Raw genomic sequence first — 24,312 nt, forward strand, 5'->3', positions numbered from 1 at the left:
GTCAGATGGTCAGTATTTCAAGTTGAGAGCTCTACTTGGCTGTCTGACAGCCGGATCGCACCAAGGGTTCAAACCGGCAACCTCCTGGTTGTTGGCCCAGTTTTTGAACCGCTGCTCTGCGGTTTATTCAGTCTCTCAGTCTCTCTGTCTGCTCCACACCATACAATCCGGCTTCTGATCCCCTAACTGAACATCCCACTGCTGCACCAATGCAGCCACAGTCAGAACCCAGATATAAATGCCTTCAAATATAGGCCTAAGTTTACTGCGTATGTTCGAAACTGTATCCATTATTGCAACTCTGTGTAGTTTCATGTGTGTATTAAAAAGATTCTATAACATTTAAAAATGTCTTCCACAATAAATTAATTTTTTTTTGTATATGTTAGATATATTTTAACAAGAATTAAAATATGTCTGTTAAATTGTATTTCATATGTTTACCAGATATTGACATATACCTCTTTTTGAAATACCATTAAGACCACCCAGTGTTTCTAAACCTTAGGAGACTATTGCCATATGAATTAAGTTAAATATGTATTAAGAATACTGAAAGGTGGTGCAGTTGTCACAGAATCTGAGCAGTGTATTGTCTTGAAAGTATTTGTGGAAGGCGTGTTTTGTCTGCAGAAGCATCCGGTTCAGGTCAGCTGTATGTGTCAGACTGCATTCACTCCCCAGCACTATCTCAGAGGGCTTGGCTTTACTTAGGCAGTCTGGTGCACCTTTGTTTTCATCTCTCGGTATCAGGGCTGTCATCGCCCTGTCTTTACACATACAGGCCTGCCCTCTGTCAAGCTTCCCTTCTTACAGAACTGTGTAGTTTCCTTAGCCCTGCCCCTTTCCCCATGTAAGCAGAATGGTGTGACAAATTAGCACCGCCCCTTGGCTACCACCTTAGCCAATGAGAAATTTCAGAATCAAAACAAGGAAATGGAGTGGGCGAGTCTGTATGTGGAAAGGTCAGGATTTTCAGCAGCAGTGTGTGATATCTTGGTAGGTGAATGTTCTGAGCGAAGGGTGCTGGGGGCCCACCTCACTGGGATGCCGAACACGGAATGATTTGCATGTATTTGCAGCCTGTGTGTGTGTGTGTGTGTGTGTGGGGGGGGGGGGGGGGGGGGGGGTGAACACACACATTTAAATCATCCTTCAGGTGCATTCTCAGTATGTTCACAGAGTGCTGTGGGCTATGCTATGATGATTAACTGTGTTCAATTTTGTGCACATTTCATAACAGGCATTTGCAGTCAGTGCTGAGACTAATTCAAGTGCTGCCACCTCTATAGAAGGGGGCGTATTATGTTAGATGACAAATAAATTCATGACAGTAATTTGGTATATACACAATTTTAAGAACAATCCAAAAAACTTTTTCTAGTGACGTCAATAACTCAGAGCTATGACCTTCTACCAGCTACTGGAAAAGCCATACCATTGTCAATAATTATTTGCTAGAATAGTTCAAATCACTGTTATCAAAAACCGTAACAAAGTTTCATAATTGTCATTTTGACTAGCAATTACAGGGTTAAAGTTTTTGAATGTATCCAGTCCAAGAAATAAATGTAAAAGCAGAAAACAATGAAAAAGGCTGAATTGGTAACCCTATTGCAACCATATTTGATGACACATACATAAAAACTGATTATTCTACTGCTCTATCCACTTGAATCATCTGACTTCCAACACCTTTCACATACTCCAAATTAAAGTCACCGTGATGTCACAATAATGTCACCACACCTCATGCCGTGAGTGGAAACCGCATTGATAGCTTTTCCATTGAAAACTGCTTTTACAAAACGTAAGGCAAAGAATTAGACCCTAATGATTGTCACAGTCCAACACTGGCAAAGTTAATAAATTATATCACTATTATCTGCCCACATGAATACACTCTGTGCAATTCAGCGTGTCTCTCTGGCTCTAGCCAAAAAACACAGAGTACAGTACACTATGTGAAGAATGTCAGAGTACCTGTTACCTTTGCTCAATGGAATGGTGATACTGTCTCTCACAGTTAGTTTCCACCAGGTTTGATACAAATATAGAGCTTGCTGACGAAATTCTTTCGAGCACTATCAGACTTTACCTCACAACTAAGCTAGCAACAATGACAATCTCTGCCCAAAAGGTTAATTTGATGGCTCTACGAGACAGTACATCCCAGGGAAATGGTTTGTTTGGAACAAAAGGTTACACATTTTTTTGATGTGTTCTTGGTACATCCAATTTAACACATCCTCTAGAGTTCCTTCCCTAAAAAGAGCTTTTGCAAAAACTAGTATTGAAAAAAATAATATAACCAAAATAATTATAATATAAACAATCAATATAACAATAAATGTATCAAATTAAATTCAGGCTCCAGTAAGACCTTTAAGTTTGATGATAATTTTAAGTTAACCGACCAGCCCGTTTTGCAAATACAGGCCCAAAGAGGCCTGCATGTACTCATTGGAAGAGGGAAAAATTCTACTGTAATTCTATCCTATCATAATTCCTGAGCGATGTCCAAATAAGATCAGCCTATATGATAACTCTGTGAGCAGACTGGGGCAAGAGGTCACATATGATTGCCTACGCTACAGTACTGGAGTTCTCCGTGAATCTCTGCAATCTCTATGAAAACCAGTCAGCCCTGATCCGACCATCTTAGGAAAAGACCAAAAACCCAACAACGATCCACACAAAAAAGGAAAAACTGATAGTGCAGACACATCAACCAGATTAAGTCCACCTCAGCCTCAATGACCCTCATCTCACCATCCACTGTGGGTGGAGTTTTGGTTTATGGACGGCTGCGATGGATCCAACGACAGCCCCCCCCACCCCCACCCCCACCATCTCACTTATTTGCTTCCATGAAACACCAAGCCTTAAGAGCCGCCCTTGTGTTTGTGCCATGCTGTGAAAGGCCACGGCACCAAAGACAACTCCTGTCACTTCCTGTTTCTGGCCTCTGCCTTTCACTTTCATAAAGCAGGAAGTGAACCAAACTGGAACAGAAGAGTAGGGTTCGCAGGTGTGTGAAGAAGCCTTCTGCATGTCTGCATTTTGAGGGGGGTGATATTTTCTCTCTGCTTGCATTGTTGCTTTTTTAACAAAAAGCGCTCTGCTTAACACTCTGGCCAGCTTTTACATTGCCTGGAAACATGCTAATTCGTTTGCATTTTTCTTTTTGGTGTCATAAAGCTGCACCTAAGGCCATCACGTTTCAGGTGCAGGGTTTCACACGGCACACCTGAGGCGTCAGAAACAGACCCGCCCAGCGTGGCACACCACACTACGTCTCGTGTCACGTGATGCACCGGAACAGGTCTGCGTGGTACAGGAGTGGGTTGTTTTTCAGACCCCGGGGGGGTTTCAAATACATATGCTCATTTAGCAGTCGCTCATTTTCGCAGTCGCTCACCTCTGGTCTAGTATTAGTTCCAGGAAATTGCATACAACCGCAGCGCTCAGAGAGGTGAAAACAATGCAGACATTGGGTACTTTTTCTGCTAATTTTACCAAAGAGAATACAGCTTTATATTGTAAATAGATATTAAAGTAAAAAGGTTGACAGGGTTTGCCAATATGGTTAAAGAAAGAGATATAGATAGGTAGGGATAGATATATAAACCTACTTACAATGAACTGAAGAGAAAAGGTAAAAAGTGCAAAAAGCAAAAGGTATTAAAAATAGTGAGAAGAAAGTTGGGGAGTTAAAAAAAAGGAAAGATCATTTTATTTAAGGGACAGACCTTCCAGGTTGTCTCCCCTGGTCTCACTAACCTGGTCTGCCCCCCACACTCCCCCATCCCCACCATGGGTGCAGATGTTCGCATGCTAAATTGTGTAATCTGGAGCCGTGTCTGTTTTGCTTGGCAGGCAGGGCAGCCTTTTTCTGTACAGCTGTAGCATTGGCCAGTTAGGAGCTGATACAGCCTTTTTTTTTCTCTGAAGCCAATGTCTGTTTTGACATTGCAGAGGTGCTTCAAGGAGCTGTTGTCTTCTCAAGCAACTGTGTTGGGTGTCATCTACTCCTCTTTTACCGCACTTATGCACTTCACCAAGTGTGCTGTTGCCGGGGACACTGAGCACACTCCAGTTATAACAGCTGTGAGTATGAATCTGACAAGAAGAGAAAACTGCCCGTAAAATGTACATGTGGTTTCAGGTGCGGCCTGCCAACAAGTCAGACGTTGTTACATATATATGTGCGTGTGTGTGTGTGTGCACGCGCGCATGCGTTTAAGTATCAAGATAACTAAAATAGATGTATGTATACAGTACCCTATTGTCTTCTCTTGCATGAAAATGCAGAAATACAATTAGACAAATGACAATGTACCTTCCTGTTTTAGCAGACACCCTGGTAGCTTTCATTTCACAAATTGTGTTGATTGCAGGATGTCAACAGCAGTGGTTCAGGGCAAATACAGTACCTTAGTGCCTTAGTGCAAAAGCAATGCCCCCCCCCCCCCAGCCCTCCCACCAGGATTCCACCCTATAGCCACCTGGTTGCAATGGCCTTATACTATTCCCCAGACTGCTGGTCTTTCTCCCATAACAACCATAGTGGATTTTTCTAAACATCCTAATACTAAGAGTGTTACTGAAAGAGCAATAAACACAATTCACACAATAGTTCAGTGGTCTAAGTTAATATATTTAAATACAATAAATCAACTTAGCTTGCAAATATAAAACAGCTGTGAGATTTCCATATTTACAACATCAGTTATTCAATTTGATAAATAAATACATTACATCTTTTAAAACTTCTTGTCAACGTTTACATAGGATAGGAACCTAGAAGATATTTGTTCCTGTTTACATGCCAAAACAAGACTTGTGCTTACTGAATTAAATACAGGATAGACTGCAAACTGCAAGCAAGGCAACTGGTGAACATTGGTACCATTAAAGATATCAAAATGACACAACCTGCTGTTTTTCAATGGGACATGTGTCATGTCAGACATTTTGGACTGCGGTAAACTAGATGTTCTATACAGGCGGGGCAATTCAGTGGGGTAAAATATCTGTTTTTGTCTTTAAATCAGTTGTTACATTTTCAGTCTGCAGAGGGGAGAGCAAGTTAAACCCAGCACTGAGCCTGGCTTTCTCAGAGAATCTAATATCTCGCCACCAGCACTAGAACACAGCAGTCTATCTCTAGCAATTGCACCACATGGTGATAGTTACCTGAACTCTGCAGGTAGGCTTGTCACCCACCTATAAATGCATAGAACAATGAGGTTGCTCCTTGTTTCAAGGCATTATTTCTCAACAGGCAATAATGGCATAATGGCTCTCTCTCTAGGTAAACCTGAAAGCACTTTGAACCCCTGAGTATCTCCACAAGTCTTCCAGGATACTGTGTACTTCACTGATGATATCTCTTAGGAATCATTACATTAATTTAAAATAGCATTAAAATACCAACATTTTTCTTCATATTACAAAGGAATTAGCATTAAAGAACATTAAATTGAAGACTATGATCTCTCAAAACAATACAAGTTTTGTTGATGACAGGTAACAGATATTCTTTCAAGGGGGGAGAAAAAAAAAAACATTGTTTGTGGGCTACTACAGTAGTGATCACTCATGATGTATGATTAAAATCATGACAATAGTAACCATCATATTGACATTTACAAATTACAGACTTATGGGCAAAATCACACAAAACACAAGCCTGACACAAACACAAGGTATAAATAGAGTGAAATGGAACAAACAGTCCAAGGCATGTAGATTTTCTGAAATAAATAAAAGCACTTATGTACAGCAGCTGAAACAGTTTAAAAAATGTACAGACAAAATAAGCCAAAATAAGAGATGTGCAAAGATGGCTATTTACATATGAACAAAATATGTACACATTCACAATTAGCTGTGTTGCTCAGATCAGGAAGCAGATGTATGTACATTGTTTTCAACATGGCTTACTTCAAATGAATTCCCTTCCTACAACCCACTCTAACCAATAACAGACAGTGTTATTGATGGCTCCTTCATGTTCGGAGGACCACAGATTATCAACACATGCCATTCAAATGTGCGACTTACATTACAGAATTGCAAAGACAAGAAAGGCACTGGTCCTCTATTGGACTCCTCCTCTATTGTAGTGCATAGATACTTTTCAAGTTCTACATCAGAGACCTTAGCTGTAAACTGATTTACTTCACACTTACTAACTGTTCTAATTGACCAGTTAACCAACAGCAGCTCAATGATAAGTTGAATGTTCTTATTTTAATATTTGTATATTTACCTCCGTCTGGTCACAGGTAAAAAAAAAAAAATGCCATGTAGTTAAGTGGTATCTCAGGTGATGTCACATCTACCAAATCTGAGGATTTCGCTGATATGGCTGGAAGGCTGAGCTGAAGAAGAAGGGATACTTCCCAAAGATGAAATAAAATGAAATCTAAAAGAGGGCCACTAGTTTTTCCTTCTGGGGTGAAGACTAGTGGATTCTACAAGCAAATTGGTATTTCTCAAGGCTTGTCGGTTTTAGTTGGGGAGTCACACTGAAGTCAAAAGAAAGAACATTTTTTGAAGACAGCATGTAATCAAGCACTATTTTTAGAAAAATGGAAGGAATTTTTATCTATAAACACATATGAATGCCACGTTCCTAGGTCTTAGCACTACAGAGCACTACGCAATAAATTCGAGCATGCACTGACACGTGTACACAGATCACTCTTTGCATGGGAAAAGTGATAAAGCAATTACAAAATGAGCTTGGTCTTGGACGCAATTCTCGCCTCTCTGATCACTGAAATATTCCAATACATTGTTTGATGATTATGTTTCCAAATTTGATTTCGTGCCTCACCAAAGGGAGTTGGGGTATTCACACGACCTGAATTGTCAAGGCACTAAGAAATTAAGACACAAGCTGAAAGGGCTAACCCCCTCAAAAACTGTGCTGCACCACAACGGTTTAAAGTCCCTTTGGAAAATCCACAAAATGTGAGGCAATATCGAATCTTGCTAAAGAATTACTTATCGTGCGTATTCCTGTCACATGATTCAACTTTCGAGGTCACAATGGTTAAACGTTCACCACTTAGCGCTGCACAAAATGACATTCATCTCATAGCTCATTTCTCCTCATTTTCACTGTAAACGGGTTCATGCGGTGCAAAGGTCACTGCAGATTTGTGACTAGGTATGGCACGAAAAAAGCCCTTGGATCTAAATTACATGATTTCTGTGTTGGTTTAAAATAATAAAGAAAAAATAAAATTAAACTAAAATAGTGCAAGGTATGATGTGTACAATATTTAGATATTGGCCATACAACTTTGTGACAAGCACAATACACAGCTGCGTTATTTACAAAAACCTCTAAAGGGAACAGCATGTAACAAAGTAAGACTTCAAGTGGTGTTCAATAGTTGCAGTCATTCGTTGAGGTCACATTTTCACATCAGTTACTAACTGTCCACTCTGCTAAAAACAGAAAATAAAACTGAGAACATGTTTTAAACCGCATTCTTATATTGGGTTCATCTGGTACTTCCGCTTTGGGTTAGCGCTCCTTCATTCATAAAAACTTTGCAGGAATAAAGAGAAAGGAAAAAAACTAAGAGGTGTACATTGTTGGTGGGTTTTTTTTTTGGTTTCGGTCCCCTCACGTCATGTGTGAACATAGAAGTTGGGGATGACCCGGACGGACGGCCTTTTTATAGAAGTTTCACTTCCTTCTGGAGTTTCTCTTTTGTCCCCCAGCGGGATGTCGTAGTAATGTCAAGCCACAGTGTCACAAAGAGCAGTCTGGCTGCGCTTGAGTTGTCAGAACAAAAGAGACAGGATCCCCGAGCAGCATATAAATATGACCTTCACTCTCCTCTGCGGTTCCACTTTCTCAATCTTTTCTTTTTCTGGTGAGACATCATGCCATGTCTTCCTGTTCATCCAGGCTCACCATCTGCCGCTGCAAGAGAAGCAAAAAAAAAGAGCAAAAATAGAACCCATCATAAATTTTGAAATGTGACATCCCCAAAATCAAAATATACTGCATATATGTGAAAAAAAAACCGTTGCCATTGAATGTCCATTAAAATGACCAACACTTGAAAAATACATTCAGCTACATGCAAAAAGGATTTAGAAGGATATACTTTTTAGAAACTGATACATATTTTTATATATTCCATATATTCTAACATTTGAAGTATTTCTTTATATTTAACACTGTATTTCACAAATGTTATACGTTTATATATAACTTTTTTATACTACATTTAATACTGCAGTGTTGATACTTTTGACTCTTTCAGGGGGGCCTCAGTAATGTTATAGCACCACACTCATGGCTGGCAAGTTTGCATTGAAGGTTTGTGTATTCAAATACAGAGAGCTCCTGTTCAAAAGGTCCTGTTCTGTGCTGTGAAAGTGTTCCACGGATATCAGTGCATTTACAGAATAAGTGATACTGAGATCTATAGAAGGCAGTGTGCTATAGTGTGCTGTGTCTGCAGTGTGTGTGTGTGTGTGTGTGTGTGTGTGCGCGCGTGCATGTAGGGCTCTTACAGATGGGTAGGTGTAGCCCTCCTGGCTGCTGCTCCTGCAGATGTGCACCTCGTCCTCCGTGGTCTTCTGGTAGACAGGGTTGTCGAAGTTGATGCTGATGGTGTTCCTCAGCTTCCAGTTCCTCCACAGCAGCACAGCGCCGAAGGCCAGCAGGCACAGGAGAGCTGCAGAGGGACAAGGGAGCAAGCAGGTCAGCAAGCGAGAAACACAGACAGGCAGGAAATCACACATGAATCTTGAGGGGATGCCCACTGGAGATGCACCAGCTTCTTGGTCTTTCTCCAACCGCGGGTTACTTAATTAGGATTATGGAATGCATGTGAACTTGGATCAACCCAATGTTCCAGGGGTCAACAGCTGGTTGACAGGAGTATCTATAAACCCTGAAGTCTATAGCACAGAGACTACTTATGAAGATAAGCGGATGGTTCTTCCTACTATTTTTTTTTAGCGAAAGCCTACAAGAGTCAGGTTGTGTAAGTGGTACTGACCAATGGGCAGCACGATGTACAGAGCAGTGGGAGTGGATTGGTCCGTCTTTGGCATAGCAGCATATCCATTTGGGTTCTCTGAAAAACAGACACAGAACATGTTGGCATCTCACTCAAGGTTGCAGCCCCCCCCCCACAGAGTCTCTCATGCATAGTGTCGTGTTTGAGGTTGAACAGGTGCTCCTGTGCAATAAGCAGAAGATGTATGGCTGTTCCTACTAACGAAGAGCTCTGAGGCACCGTAAAAGAAGAATTTTTGGAAATGCACGTGCGCTCCGTTCTCTACCTTCCAGTCCAGTGACCTTGGGCTCCGTGGTGGTCTGGGCGAACTTGCCCCTGCCTGGGTTGGCAGGATGGGTCCGAGGCACAGGTGCAGCGGTAGTGGTGGAGGGACGGGCTGGCTGGTTGGGGATTTTGGGCGTCTCTCCAGCTGTTTTAAAGGTGAAATGGTGAAGGGGGTCAGAGAACCGTCCATTCACTGGACATTAAAGGCCTTTCGTTTGTGGAGAGAGAGAATGTGTGAGTTTGGGCTTTTGATGGACATGCTGTGGGTACTGTTTGTCTCTAACAGCAGCTTTCTCTCTTCTAAAACCCACCTCACCCCAAAAACTTTGATGTAAAAGGCGGGCACTGGTCTGGGATCAGTACTTGAAGGCGGGAGTGACTCACCTGGCACACACTTCCTCATGTCTGGACCCAGCACCATGTGGTCGGGGCAGGCGCAGGTGTATTTGGGGGAGTGTGTGTTGATCTGGGGGGCCGGAAGGCATAGGAACTCACAGCCCCCGTTGGGGATGTTGCTCCTCTCACACCAGTTTACACCTGGCAAAGAAAAAGGCAGGGTTAGCGCCCTAAAAACGTGCTTTTCTCCCCCCTGCCTGTCCAGTCTGATGTTCTCACAGCACTCTAATCTGCTGTAGCACGCTGTGTCGAACCTTATCCTATTCTGCGGGCTGAACGTGTATATATTTCATATATAATCCATTAATGCACATATTCCATATGTAATTCATACATGTTTATATTTCTCATATAATACATTTTTACAGCTGCATATTCCCCAACACAGTACAGTGTATGTACACTGCTCCAACTGCTTTATTGCAATTTATTGCAGATCAGCACTATAAATGTCATGTGTTCGGTACTGTTCTTCTGCTGTTTATTGCAGTTCAGCACTTCGGGTTTGTGAAAGGTGCTTTGTGATTGAATGCATTATTATTGTGAGGATCAGGTGTCCATGCGTGACAAAGGTATTCCTTACCAGCAGGCTGCTTCAGGTTGTGGTACAGGACGATGTCCTCAGGGGAAGCCAGGTTTTCAGCCACCGCTGTGATGTCCCCTCCTGTCACACGATTGGCACTCAGGATGGCATTGTTTTCCGTGTCGGTCCAGAACACCCTCTCCTGCAAAAGCAAACAATCAAAAAATAGGTCAACTTTCAAACACCAGACCCATGCATGTACATCTGAAGGAAATAATAAAAAAAACAATATTCAAACATAAATACATGTTGCTGCACAAAAAAAACAAAGCTTGCACATTCACTGGATTGAGCTTTGGGTCTAAACCTCTAAATCACAAGATGGATCAGCTGTGGATGGTTCTCGTTGCACGCCTGATCGGGGTCACGGCCTAGCTTGGGTAAAGCAGCCAAAGCTTCAGCAGCAGTAAGCAGCCAGCACGTGAGAACATAACCCTCTTAGCGCTCCCCAAAGCCCCTGCAGTCTGGAGTCCCTGGGCCTCACGAGTTCCCCGGCCAACATTCCTCCCGTCGGACCAAATCTCTGTTACTTTGCTCAGAATGGTGGAGGAGAGGAATGCCAAAACTCCCTCACAGGCTCACCTCGAAGACGGTCAGGGAGAGCGGGTGGGCCAGCTTGTGCTGGTCCAGGATCAGTGTTCGGCGTCCACCCCCCTGGACGTCGATGCTGGAGAGGGTGTGCAGCTTGGAGTCAACCCAGTACAGCCGCTGGTTCAGCATGTCTGTGCGAGAGGGAGGAGCGGGTTAGAACAGGCCAATCAGGTTCGGGCGACAACCGACACCTCTCACAGATTAGCTCATGGTGTGTCTGACACTGTAGATCCTAGACTTGGACACTGGCAGACGCCTGGCGGGGTCAAAGGTCATATCCAACAGTCAAGGACGAGTGTGCTCACCAAGGGTGATGCCGTTGGGCCACTCGATGTCTTCCGTCACCAGAGGGATGCGGTCAACTCCATTCAGACCCCCCTTCTCGATCTTAGCTGGAGTGCCCCAGTCTGTCCAGTACATAAAGCTGCAAAAAACAGGACCAGCCTGAGTGAGTATGTGAACAATGACTCAATCAAAAAATACACTAGGATCAACTCCTATGAATCAATGTAATGTGGCACAACTTCAACCATTTGGGGGCGGGACCTACTTGTGGGCGGGGTCGACCACGATGGCGCGAGGCTTGGTCAGGTCCTGCTTGATGAGAGTCTTGCGGCGGGTCCCGTCCGCCGTTGCCACGGAGATGCTGCCGTACACGCTGTCGGTCCAGTAGATGTTGCCGTGGATCCAGTCGACGGCGATGCCCTCGGGCGCCTCGATGCCGCTCTCGATCACAGTGTTGTGGTGAGAGGAGTTGCCGGCCGTGTCCATGTGCGTGCTGATTGGGCGAAGGAGACAGAGATCATCATCTAGTGCAACAGTGTTCACACAGCAAATAACAGTGATCTGTGAAAGTGAGATAGCGCTGTCTCAAACCACACTCAGGGTGTGGGGAAGAGAGGCAAGCTTAGTCTGGCTATATGAAGGAGGAGCGGAGGCTGCGGGCTCTGCTCACCTGTAGATCTTCTTCTGGGAGAGGTCGGACCAGTAGATCTTGCGGGTGGGGATGTCCATGTCGAGGGCCACCACGTTCTTGAGGCGAGGGATGAAGCGCGTGTACTCGCTGCGGTCCAGGGTCATCTTCCGCACCTCGTGGCGGTTGGTGAAGAACAGGTAGGCCACCGTGCCTGGGAAGGCCAAGGAGGTAATTCGTTAGCGTGGACCACCACATCAAACAGCTCGCTAATTAACGATCAACTTGTAAAATTCTAAGCAAGACCAGAGGAAGGCAGGATGTTGCGATTGCTATGGTGGATTTCCCTTTTCATGGTCATAATTCACCGTTTCATGCTAAAGGAGTGCATATACTTCTGTGTGGCAGAATTTGTCTTTTGCCTTTGTCAGCATGCAAAAATCTGTTCTCTTCATTCTAAAGAGTCATCAGCTTTACACTATTCCTTAGCTCATAACAACAACCAACTGAATGCAGGTATGTAATTATCACTTGGTACTTCAATTAACCCAAAGCGTACGCAATTGACAATTAACATTACACTGACAGATTCAGATGGAAAGTAATCACACGTCTAGTGCCTCAAGTGATACATGATTTAATTTTGCATTGTTTGCTTGTTTGAGGACTAGTGAAGTGAGAGGTTTTGACCATTTTCTGACAAGAGGAGGATGACCTGCACTAAAAGTTGCCCAGAATGATTTTTTGAAATGGCCCTCTTTGTCAGTCCTCCTCAGATTCTAGACCTCAACAGGACTTTCTGGTAAGATGAAAATAAGAAAAGGAATTCCTTTTCACTACCTTGTGGTTAGAGTAAGATACTTTCGCTACATTGGGGGAGCTGCTCTGTGAGTCAGAGTGAGTTTGTGAAAGGATAAAAAGCAATTCTAGAGCAGTCAAACAGCTTTTACCAGAGAATGTTTACTGTACAGAAGGTAACACACCCTGCATTCCTTCCTTCCTATTCAAGCTGAACGGTTCTGCTCTTCAAAATACTAAAGTAAAGAGCTGGAACTGTTGCTTTCAGTTGACACAAAATTTTAGATTTTACTGCTTTCAGTAAAACTGTAACAATTGTACTTCACCAGTACCCTGTTTAAAACACTCACATAGTGCATTTTACAGAACAGTCTCCTGCGAGTTTGACATTAACCTCCTGTCTCCTTGCCTCAGCCAGCAAGGCTCGGGAGGTGTGTCTGTTTGTCCCTGAGCAGCAAACATACCGATGGCCTTGCAGGCTTTGGTCCCCGGTTCGATCTGGTAGCCCTCCTCGCACTCGCACTTGTAGCTGCCCTCCAGGTTGACGCAGATCTGGCTGCAGGTGTCGGGGTTTTCACACTCATTTATGTCTGGGGGTTCACAAGACAGGGGTCACGGTTAGATCCGCGTGACCGGGTCCTGCACTGGGGTTCACAGGCACGGCTGAAACGGCGTGGGGGAACTTTTTAACACTGCTGAATCATGGTGGGTCAAAAGGGGAGGGCTAACACAGGGCACTGGCTGGCATCCCTGCGCCCGCCGATCAATGTCACACAGAGCGGTGATCCTGATAAAACAAACAAGGCGGCCGGGCAGAGGGCCCTGCTGGCTGAAGTCCGGACGGCGCTGACAGAGTCAGGTTGTTCGTCCGCCCGGCAGAGGATGCGGTAAATATCACATGCATGGCGAACATTACGTGTATCAGACACCCCAGTGACCCCCCTGGGGATTCCCCGTGTTCTGATTGGCCCAGAGAGGCCAATGATGAGAGGTCTTACCTTCGCAGCGTTTCTTGTCCACCAGCCGGAAGCCGGAGGGGCACCGGCACTCGTACCCGAGTGTCAGGTCGTTGCAGATGTGGGAGCAGCCGCCATTGTTGTAAATGCACTCATTGGTACCTGCAAAGGGAGGGGAGAAAAGTGAGACCCTGCCCCACAAAGCTGCTATGGAGCACAGCTTTGGTTCACAAGCTGCCAATGGAACCAAAATGGCCGCCTGCTTCCTACAGTTTTGACCCCTGTGCTCGGTTTCCCAGGTTGCAGATTGTTTTCGGGGTGGGGGCGCTGGAGGGCAAGGCTTCCCACTCACCGCACTCCTTGATGGGCTCGTCGCTCCAGTCCCTGCAGTCCCGCTGCTTGTTGCACACCTTGTCCATGCTGATGCACTCTCCGCTGCGGCATTTGAACCTCGTGGGGCTGTCACACGTGGTCACTGTGCAGCGAGAGCCAGAGTGAGATTAAGGCCAATGCTACCTGAGGCACATACTTGGGCCATAGGCCAACGTATGGCTTTACATTACATTACATACAACTACATACTTAGGTACGCTGTCTTATACGGCGCGACTTAAATAAGATTACGTGTTATTACAGTTCTATTACCCAGTTGTACTTGTGAGCATGCAGTGAAGTTATTTAGGCTAAGCGCCTTGTTAGAGGAGGGAGCAGAGAGGCACCATGTATGGTTAGACCAGCTTCCAGGTTTAAAAGTTCACAGCTGTGCGTGCTGCCAGATACAGCCCCAACCCCCCGGGGTCTGGCCTGTACCCCACCTTAGGGGCTAATCGCTTAATGGGAGCAGCTGATCGCATGGGGGCTGGAATCACCGCCAGGGCAGGACTTGTATACTGTATATCGCGGGCCTGGTGCTACGCCACGTTCAGAGCGGCGCGGCGGGTGACGGCGGGAGCTCACCGTTGACGCAGCCCTGCTCGTCGCTGAGGTCCTTGCAGTCGTACTCGCGGTCGCACTGCCGGCTGCCGTGGATACACGTGCCGTCATTGCACTGGAACTCATCCGGCCGGCAGGCGGGGCGGCCTAAGAGTGAGGCGGAGAGAGAGAGAGAGAGAGAGAGAGAGAGAGAGAGAGGTAAGAGGTCAGAGTGCAGGGTATATTGTGGTATATTGGAATAGTAAGGAATATCAAACAATAGAGCGCACAGTACTGGGTGTTCAAGGCTGTGGTGTACTGTAGTCAAAGCTAAAGAAAATCTCTTGAGGTCAGAGGACACAGTACAGGATATATTATGGTAAATGTGATACTCGACTATAGTAGCATTAGTAGCATAGTACAATCAAGAGAGGACCCAGCGTAGGCTATACTATAATACAAAATACAGAGAATGATAACACAATAAGACAATGTTGTATAGTTAATGCTACAGATCAGGTTACAGTACAGCAGTATCATCTATGGTAGAAGTACACTATGTACTACGCAGTGTAGTAGATTGTTAATAAGAACAGTGTAGGGTATGCTGTGGTGAAGGGTAGAGAAAATGGTGCAGTCAGGGTGTAGCAAACAGTACAGCAAAAGATATAACTTCATAGTATATTATAGCATATACTGGTGGAGAACAGCACTGAATTCAGCACAGAGTTTGCTATATAAAAGGCAGTGGCAATGGGGTGTAGCAAGCAGTTGCGGTCAGAGTTAGCGGTCCTAGCCGACACTCACTGCAGTTCGCCTCGTCGGAGTGGTCGACACAGTCCACGCCCCCATCGCACCTCCAGCTGCTGTGGATGCACTCGCCGCTGCCGCAGTGGAACTCCAGCGAGGAGCAGGGCGTGGCGGGGCCGGTGGGCTCCCGCCCGCCGCAGTTCTGGGGCCACTCGTCGGAGCCGTCGGCGCAGTCCTTGTCGCCGTCGCAGGCCCAGAGGCGCGGCACGCACACGGTGTTGTTGCACTGGAAGGAGGCGGCGCTGCAGGTGGCCGGCGGGCAGCTGTCCTCGTCGCTGCCGTCCTCGCAGTCGGCCTCCTCGTCGCACACGAAGGACACCGACACGCACTGGCCGCTGCGGCAGCGGAACTCGTCGTCCGTGCAGTTCCTGGGCACTGGGGGGGAGTGAGGGGGAGGGGCGGAGTGAGCCGACAAACAATACAGAGCGAGAGAGAGAGAAAGGCGGGGCCTTCTGAGGTGTTAGGGCGGGGCCGGACAGACGAGGGCCTACTCACCACAGTTGGTCTCGTCAGCCTGGTTGTCACAGTCCGCCTTCCCGTCGCAGCGCCAGGAACCGGGCACACACTGGTTTAGTCTCCCTCCGCAGCTGAACTCGGTGGGTCCACAGGTTTTGGCCTCTGTTGGAGGGACACAGCAGACATGATGAAACAAACAACACAGTCTAAACAGGAACAGACTGGAAACAGTAGCATTTCCACTGGCGGCTACACACTGGTAGTGGTTGAGGCACTTCCACTGTAAAATACCCTGGAAAGGTGCTATATAAATGATATACAAATGCAATACGTTATTATTACTTTTTAATTTCTTACTATTATGACATCCTTAGCAAGTGAGAGCCTGTGAAGGAAGGTGAATTCACTGCAAGTTAGGAAGCAGAGATGGCACCAGCTGCCTCACTCTATTTTCGCAGTTGTGACAGTTTGGAATTAGTTGTGCTTTGTACAGGAATGAGGAAGGAAAGAGAAAAGTGTGTGTGTGTGTGTGTGCGTGTGTGCGCGCGGCTCTCACCGCACGCGGCGGGCAGCTCGTCGGTGCCGTCCCCGCAGTCGTCCGTGTTGTCGCACACCCATTTGTTGGTGATGCACTTCCCGTTGCCGCACTGGAACTGCCTCGCTCCGCACGTCGCCGCATCTGTGGAACAGGAGGCACGCGATTACGGACCCCGTTTCCTCACACGGCCTCACGGCCGACCCGACGACGGGGGCGCTGCAGCCCCGCTTTCATGGCCACGTGACGTCCGCACCCACCCGAAAAATAAACCCTGCCGCGTCATGCGGTTTCGACTTCCTTAGATACGTTAACGTTTAACCCATTAATATTGACTGCTGTAAAATAAATATCAATGCAGCAGCCATTTATTACTGCTCAGACACACCCTCAGACACCAGCGGCCCTGCAATTACTCTACTACTGTACTGTACTGCTACAGATAACAAAACAGGATGTGGGCTATGACAGCTGAGACAGTACTTTCTTTCACTTGGCGGGAGAAATGTCACAGTGACTGTGTTTGAGCGAGTCAACCGATTAAGCAGCAAGGGGGATATTTGTCTAATCATCAACAGACACACTCAGATACGCAGGAAAAAAGAATGTCACCAGGCAACCAGAACACCAGGCGGACAGAAACTGACCACACCCTACACTACCCAGTGCAGCTAGGTGCGTTACCTGACACAACGCTGGACAAAAAACTGCAAAAGCTGCAAAGGTTAAAGAAATAGCTGTGCTGTCAAATGCATTTTCACTTGACTTTCCGCATAAACCCACGTGAGGAATTTCCAGCAGAAAGCAGAAACTGTAATTGAAACCTTTCTGTTTTTATGAAACTTCATGAGATAAGCAACATAAAAAGACCTGTGTCCTCAGCAGGATTTTCTGCTGGTAAGACTGATATGGCTGTCTATTCAAATCAATAATGCAGCAGGGCTGCTCTGTGGGGGAGGGGGCCAGCCTTGGTCACACAGGTCACACAATGACAAAGGAGAGGGGGAGGGGACAGGAACTGACGGTTTTTAACCCGCGCACACTCACACACAGACACCCGCACGGTGAGCCAAAGAACTCATAACGTGATGGACGGTTACACGAAAACAACTGACCAGTCAAGTGCTTATCCTCTGCTGAGGTGCAAAGAAGTGGACCACTCAACAATCTAAATAAGCGAACATAACCTGGTGCTGAGCATCTTTTCAACCGGTCCATTCGTCTACATGAAAATTGGGCGTAGGCGCTGCCTGGCCATTTCTCCTCCTGCATGGGCCTCAACCTTGCGAGCCCTTTGCCACACTGTACTCCATCTCCCTGTATTAAAATCTGGCTGTGGGACAAAGATTTGTCAAGGGAAGGTGGGAAAATTAAGACTGAGATTTGGGGCTGAAAGAGTATCAGACTAGGCTGTTGTGTCTCACCGGAGTGTGTGACGAAGTTTTTTCCAATGACACGATCACCTTCTGTGTGGGGCCCGTTAGTGGCTTAAACACTTGTGGCGCTCTCAGTATACCCCCATCTCCTTCATTCGTCCCAAAGGTGCCACATCAAACGACATGGGACACCATGGTCCCATGAATCATCAACTGAGACAGCTGGGGAGAACGCAAAACAGCCCTGGGAAATTTTTTTGTGTCCTCAGGCATCTGAACAGAGAAAAGAGTCACCTGTTCCTGACAGCAAGGTGAGGGGAGGAGCCGCAGAATCACACCACAGGTTTCCCATTGGCGCGAGGTGAAATGGAAACAGGACGAGGGGTGGGGACTTTCTAGTGGCCACAAACACAAGGGCCTCTCAAAACCTGAGCTGCTAAGTTCAGCTAAGACGGTAACCACAACGAAAGTCTGGGGCTGTTCCGGGTCAACAGCAAACAGCGTGAGGAGTCAGTTTCGCTCTGTAACAAAGCGGGCCGCTCAGCAGTTAAGCAGTACTGAGTGAAAGGTAACACGAACCTGGTCCGCACTGTCAAGCCCTCCTCACTAGTATTACAGCAGTATTACAGCCAAGAGTAGGGAGGGTTGCTTGATTAGATACAGATACCTGTACAGCACAGGTTCATTGCACATATGACCAGGAGCTTGCAGGTTTAAAGATGTTTACATTGCACCCTTCTGCTGTCTTTTTGTTAGCCCAATTTGCCTCAGTAGATATCCTGCTGTATAAATGGGTAATATGTAAATATGAAGAGATGAAAGTTGCATATAAGGGCATCAGCTATGCAGATATGGGATGATGCAAATATAAAGCCAACTTAGATGTGACATTTCTGCCACTGGAAGGGAAGAAAAACATCGCTGCCTCTGGGAGATCTGGCAAAATTTCTGCTTCACTGGAATCCAACAGTAACTTCATCATCATACAACATACAATATAATACATTTGTTGAAAGCTGGTCTGTATCATCCACTGATTACATTTATGTTTGAATGTAATTTCATCTACAGGGATCAGAACCCTGATGTTGAGGGGTCACAAAGCACGTGGAAAATTCACTTCAGCCGTGAGGCCAAGTTACTGGATTTCATGTCACGTTGAACAGGACATGAACGAGCGTCCATTTACTGTTCACCTTCTCGGGGCTTCAGGGCTTGGCTTTCGTTAACGACTAGTTAATGAGTGATGAGGGACACACGTGAACACTGTCTCGTGCTGGGTGTCACACCGCGCCGTTCCCGTGAATCTCCACCCCGCCCACTCATATGCTGTTTACGGTGCCCTGCTGGTCGTAAAGGCCTGCAGAGATAAGGTCACTCCCACCTTGGCAACACGCCTCCCGCATGTTGAGGAGATGGTTCTAGAAGGAGAGCCGATTTCCCTAACGTGCTGCGCAACAGCCATTTTTATGGCAGGGTTCCCTGGAGCGCTGATGAAACCCAGCTAGGAGTCTCATTAACCACGTCAAATCGCCACTTAGCTAACAGCAAAAGCCTACCACGAGCCACCAGCTAATGGACATGCAGCCCACAGCTAATAGTGGGGTTTCCTCCCTGCAGATAGCTGCAGTATGACTGGAATAAGTGGTCAAAAGTCTGTTGCTTAATCCCCATTGTTCAGAATCTGGACTGGGGATTGTAATGTATCATTGGTGGCACAATCAGGTTGCAGCCACTTTGAAGAGCAGTTCAGCAGCATTTGTGCTCAATGCCGACTTCCAGCTTCTCTCAGTCTGAGGGAAAGTAAACCCTTACGCTGTAATCAGATAACCATAAGCCACTTTAAATTCCTAAAGACTCAGGCAAGCGCTCAGTTGGGAAAACCTTAAGAAGGAAAATCTTGATGGATTGGATTTCATAGAACACCATGGAAATCTTGACACTTCTGACTATGCCGTGATACATTTTTCTGGATGGTCATCCAAAGGGATGACCAAAACCAAACACAACCATTTTAAAAAAACAAGATGTGGAAATGGGAGGATGGTGAGGGTAGGCCTATTTGTTTACTCAAAACAGATAAACAGATAAAGGAGACAGCTCCTTTTTCTTAACTCAGTCTTCTAATAACCTCGAGAGATAAAGTACTCCATTTTCACAGAACAGTGTCAAACGGGGAAACTGCACATGGGAATACAAGTTCCTGTCTGGTTCCTCCTTCAATTGTTTGGACCCTCAGACTCAACAGCTAAATTGTGTAAAAAAATACTTCCGCATTTGTGAAGTCTTTGAAGTGATGTGCAAGAACCGGAGAACTAGCAATTATCGGAAAACATAACCTTCTCGCAATTGTGCACTAAACCGAATATAAATACACACATACGAACTCGACTCTCGCAGGAGTGGTTTGAGAGCAGCGCACTGCACTTTACTAAAGACATGAATAAATATGGAAACCGCCTTATCTGGCCATGACACGCCCTTAAATTAACGTTGGAACAGTTACCATGAGGAAAAAAAATGCCCGAGAAACTAGGACCTATAGTACATTTCGGAGGTTCAGCCAACATTAACGTTATACTTTTCTAACGCACAGCACACATTCAGTGCTGAGACAGAATTCTTTCAGTAAATTTAATAAATGTGACGTTAAATAGGCTAAAAGAAACATTACCCAAAGCGGCAAATTAAGCTACGTTGTTATCGGAAATAAGCGCATAATGTTTATATTGTCGCATAACAATACCAGACTAGACAACTATAGCATAACAAAAACACAACAGATAGTTAAATTGCAGATATGATCGACCTTGATGTCCAGAACCGAGAGTAATATTAACATCACAATGAATGTCCACTCTCTACCACGCCCTATTCCAGCTAACAACCGGCTTTTCCGGCGTCCTCGTTTGACATCTTACTACTGGTTGCTGTTGGAGGTCCACATTCCTCATTCTGATTGGCTAACGAATCTCACGTTATTCCGCAGACAACGAATCAGAGACCCGAAGGTAAGGCCCATTCATACAAATGCCGGTAAAATAAACACAGCATACTATGGGACGTAGGCAGCACCCCCACGCTAAACGGCTATAATTGAAACGATGTCACGTAATAAAATCACGAAAAAATCACAAATCAAGAAGTAATAGTGACGAAGGCCACATTCTGTTATTCCCTTAGTCATAATCACTTGACACGCTTTGTCATCCCTCCGGTAACTTTTGGGAATTTTACCTAGCTCAGTAACTTGATTAACCAAATGACAGGAAACCAAATTTAAAAAGTACCTATATAATGTGTAAAATATCATGGGCAAACAACATCTAAGAACACTGACAGTGGGATATTACAATTCAAATTTACTGATAATGTCAGAGCTCAACACATTTAAACAGAAATAAACCACGGTTTATGATTATATTAGCTGCGATATAATAAATTAATGCAACATGCTTAGGTATAGCTCATAGCCTACTCTTAATTAACAGCTAACTAGCTTGGGTTCGAGATCGTTTCATTTCCATTTCATCACAAAATGAACGTAATTTTAAGGACTAACTTTAAATATATATGTATAATGCATTATATATAACATGTGTTGAAAAAACAAGAAACTGTTCAACAATAACTTACGCGTCCGGATAAAGCAGCTGATGAAGACCACCACGTATAATGCCAGTCCCATATAATGCAAACGAACCGCCGCCGACAGCATCTCCGCTCAGTGACAGGCTTGACTTCAGAAAAGTGGTTAAATGAGGTTGTCAGTAGTGCAGTTCACAGATATAGTGTTCGCAAAAGAATGGAAAATGTTTTAAAAGTTATACGTGTGCAACTATAGTTCAGACCCCGCTCTCTGCTCTGACTCTTCTGAAGTTATACATGGGGTGCTCTGAGGTCGACTTGCGGGGATGCAGATGTCTAATTTAGTATTTGGCAACACAATCTGACCAATTTCAATGTGGTCAGAGGGTGGGCGGGCTCACAAAGTGGTGTGATGTTTGAAATGTGCTACATCATTTGAAAGGGGCGGGATTCAGCAGCGCACCATACGCGTAAGTTGGCCTACCGGTTAACCCTTTCGACTCTTTCGACTACAAACCCAACGGTCACTAAGGAAACACCTTTGATAATAATAATTTGGATGATGACAGGAGGTATCAACCAACTCCAACCGGAATCATTCACTGTTTCCACGTCCTTCATTTATGGCTTGCACATAGCCTGTGTAAATTCCTTAACTAAATTCCTCTCTACGGTTTCCATAGAGAAAGCTATACAGTCACACACTGAAGAATGTGAGGAGAGGGCGGAGCTACCAGTAACCACGACGCCCTTTCCATGCTTGCCATATTCGTACAACGTGGGTGCCACATTGGCTAACTGGGTTAAAATAGCTGTCTTGACTGACACATACACTCGGCGACGCAGCTAGCCTACCTGTAACACTGTGCGTGCTTACGGAAGATACTGGAAAATTTATTGTAGTTATCTGTGTAATGGATCGAAGATTTGTAGTTTTTAGCATGTTTGTCGAAGGCCTACAGTTCAAGCACTCATCTCACTATCTAATACATATAAACGCGAGCTGTAATTAGTGCCATTTAAAGTTTTGGACTGCGGCTGCTGAACTGCTTTCTTGCATCCAAGATTTGCTGTACCCATTGATGCGTGGATGGAGAGGTTATTGTGATGTTAGCAAAAATTTGTCTCCTTTTAGTTCAGAGCAAATAAAAACCAGCAACGACCTTTGCAACGAACTTTTAGTCACACGTGCATAATTAACAAAGACCTTGAATCCATCAATGGAGTTGATAACAAGATGTCTTAAGATTAGATAGGCCATCTACAGTTACGAGCTTTATGTTAGTTAACAAAAAAAATCTCAGTATATTGTTCCCTGTTCATAAAATGTAGGTTGTAGATTTGCAACCCTCCTCCTCATGTTTTGACGTTTTGATGAAGGCTTACCCATTGAAATTGGAAAACAGTATACCTCGCTACACATAGTTAAGTATGTGATCCCAAGGAATACATGTTTTAATACATGTGAAAACAGACTGCATGTGTGTAAATGGAATATCAATCATTACCACTGTTGTATACACATTTTCATGCATTTGGACTACATGCTTAAATATGTAGTAGATTTTTATAAAGTTTCATTTTTAGCTGGAAAGTCTACTTTTCCTCCAGTTAGGCCACATAGCATGAGGAAATTTACTCTAAGGGTATTATCAAATATGTTCAGAGCCTACAAACCCCACCGTGCGCATGTGAGAACCTGAGAGAATGGATGATATGCAGCACAGACCGACAGCCTTGTACCAGTTTTTAGCACAAACGTCATGGTGATACAGTGTACTTTTGCACGAGGACAGCGATATTTGTTGTAAGAAACATTACTCAACTGTACTGTTTCAATGTTGTTCCTGTAAGCAGAAATCCACTCCTCAAACTGAAAGAAAGCAGTGCAACATAATATTACACCACAATCTGTTCCAGCAAGCGCATTGTAAGTTCAAACTGCCCCATGAAAAAGCTTTTAGTTTGTATTGCCTGGTAGGGATTTGGTATGGAGGGCGATGGCATGGCTTGGATGAAGATCGAAAGATGCATAATGTATCTCATTCCTTCATAAGAGCGGTTTTGTTTTTACTTTCACCCTATAAAGCCAAGCCTTTAGATTTTATGCCATCTAGACTAATTAGACTGTCATCAGTTATTTCATCTTGTCTTCTTTTTTCTCTCTGACAGGAAACACTACTGATGTTAGCGCCATTAGCGTGGCTGAACTGTACAGTTCTGTACCTAACAGCACGTATATTGGCTTGGCTTGAATCTCAGGCATGTTGGTGTCACATGACCTCTCCTAAAAGCCACTCCAGAATCCAAAGCCATGCCAGTAGGCAATGCCTTGAAAGAGGGGTCAACCATGTGACACATGTGTGACTGTAAGTACCATCACAACAGCCTTTGTGCCTGACTGAGGGGCGGTCTGCAACCGCTCCAGTGGCAAGCCCTGAGGCTGAGCACCTCTGCCCAGAAAAACTGGGTCTTTTCACATGCCCACGTCTTTATAGCCGCTTCAGTAAAAGCCATGCTGACAGCCTGCATAAAACACACACCCTCTTAAACATGAGGCCGGAGCACAATGCCTGTGTGTCCACGGTCGTGAGAACAACAGAGTGTGTGTTCAGTGTTCAGTGGCTGAATGCAGTGCTTCACAGGAAGAGGAGAGCATGAAGATGTTAACACATCTCCGCTAGTGGCAGAGAAGGGCTCACTTCCAGCTGGTCAGGGCTGCTGGGATGACCCCGCGGGCAGACCGCGGCCAGTATTGATTTTGTGATTTGCTGTTAGCTGGAGGATCAACCAACTGAAAAAAAGGCTATCAATCTGCAGAGCAAGACACTAAATTAAGGAGGAGCACAGAAATGAAAATGATCAGGGTCCTGGTGGTGCAAAAGGTGCATTTTGGGATCCGGCTGCGTTAGCTAACTTGGCTCTCTTGTGGTGATGTTCAGCATTCACTGCTGTGAGATACCTTCACATTTCAGTGTTCATTTCACAGACTTCGTTTAATGGAAACACTTTGGAGTCATGAGCACCTATTTAATATAGTATACATCAGAGTATGGGGTTTGGTGAGGAAAT

General features: G+C 45.1%; 1 protein-coding gene across 1 annotated transcript; it reads right to left on the minus strand.

Moving 5' to 3' along the window:
* Nucleotides 1-6,315: 6,315 nt before the first annotated feature.
* Nucleotides 6,316-21,569, minus strand: ldlra (low density lipoprotein receptor a). The gene is made up of 18 exons (XM_036552296.1): nucleotides 21,289-21,569; nucleotides 16,298-16,420; nucleotides 15,781-15,903; nucleotides 15,283-15,660; nucleotides 14,521-14,643; nucleotides 13,916-14,038; nucleotides 13,606-13,725; nucleotides 13,072-13,197; nucleotides 11,852-12,023; nucleotides 11,447-11,674; nucleotides 11,202-11,320; nucleotides 10,888-11,027; nucleotides 10,306-10,447; nucleotides 9,711-9,863; nucleotides 9,328-9,471; nucleotides 9,042-9,119; nucleotides 8,551-8,714; nucleotides 6,316-7,951 (listed from the first exon to the last, which is right to left on the minus strand). The coding sequence occupies exons 1-18, from the start codon at nucleotides 21,368-21,370 to the stop codon at nucleotides 7,910-7,912; spliced, it is 2,580 nt and encodes an 859-aa protein (XP_036408189.1). The 5' UTR covers nucleotides 21,371-21,569; the 3' UTR covers nucleotides 6,316-7,909.
* Nucleotides 21,570-24,312: the final 2,743 nt, after the last annotated feature.

This window comes from Megalops cyprinoides, chromosome 19 (genome assembly GCF_013368585.1).
Source record: "Megalops cyprinoides isolate fMegCyp1 chromosome 19, fMegCyp1.pri, whole genome shotgun sequence".
In the NCBI taxonomy this organism is placed as follows: domain Eukaryota; kingdom Metazoa; phylum Chordata; class Actinopteri; order Elopiformes; family Megalopidae; genus Megalops; species Megalops cyprinoides.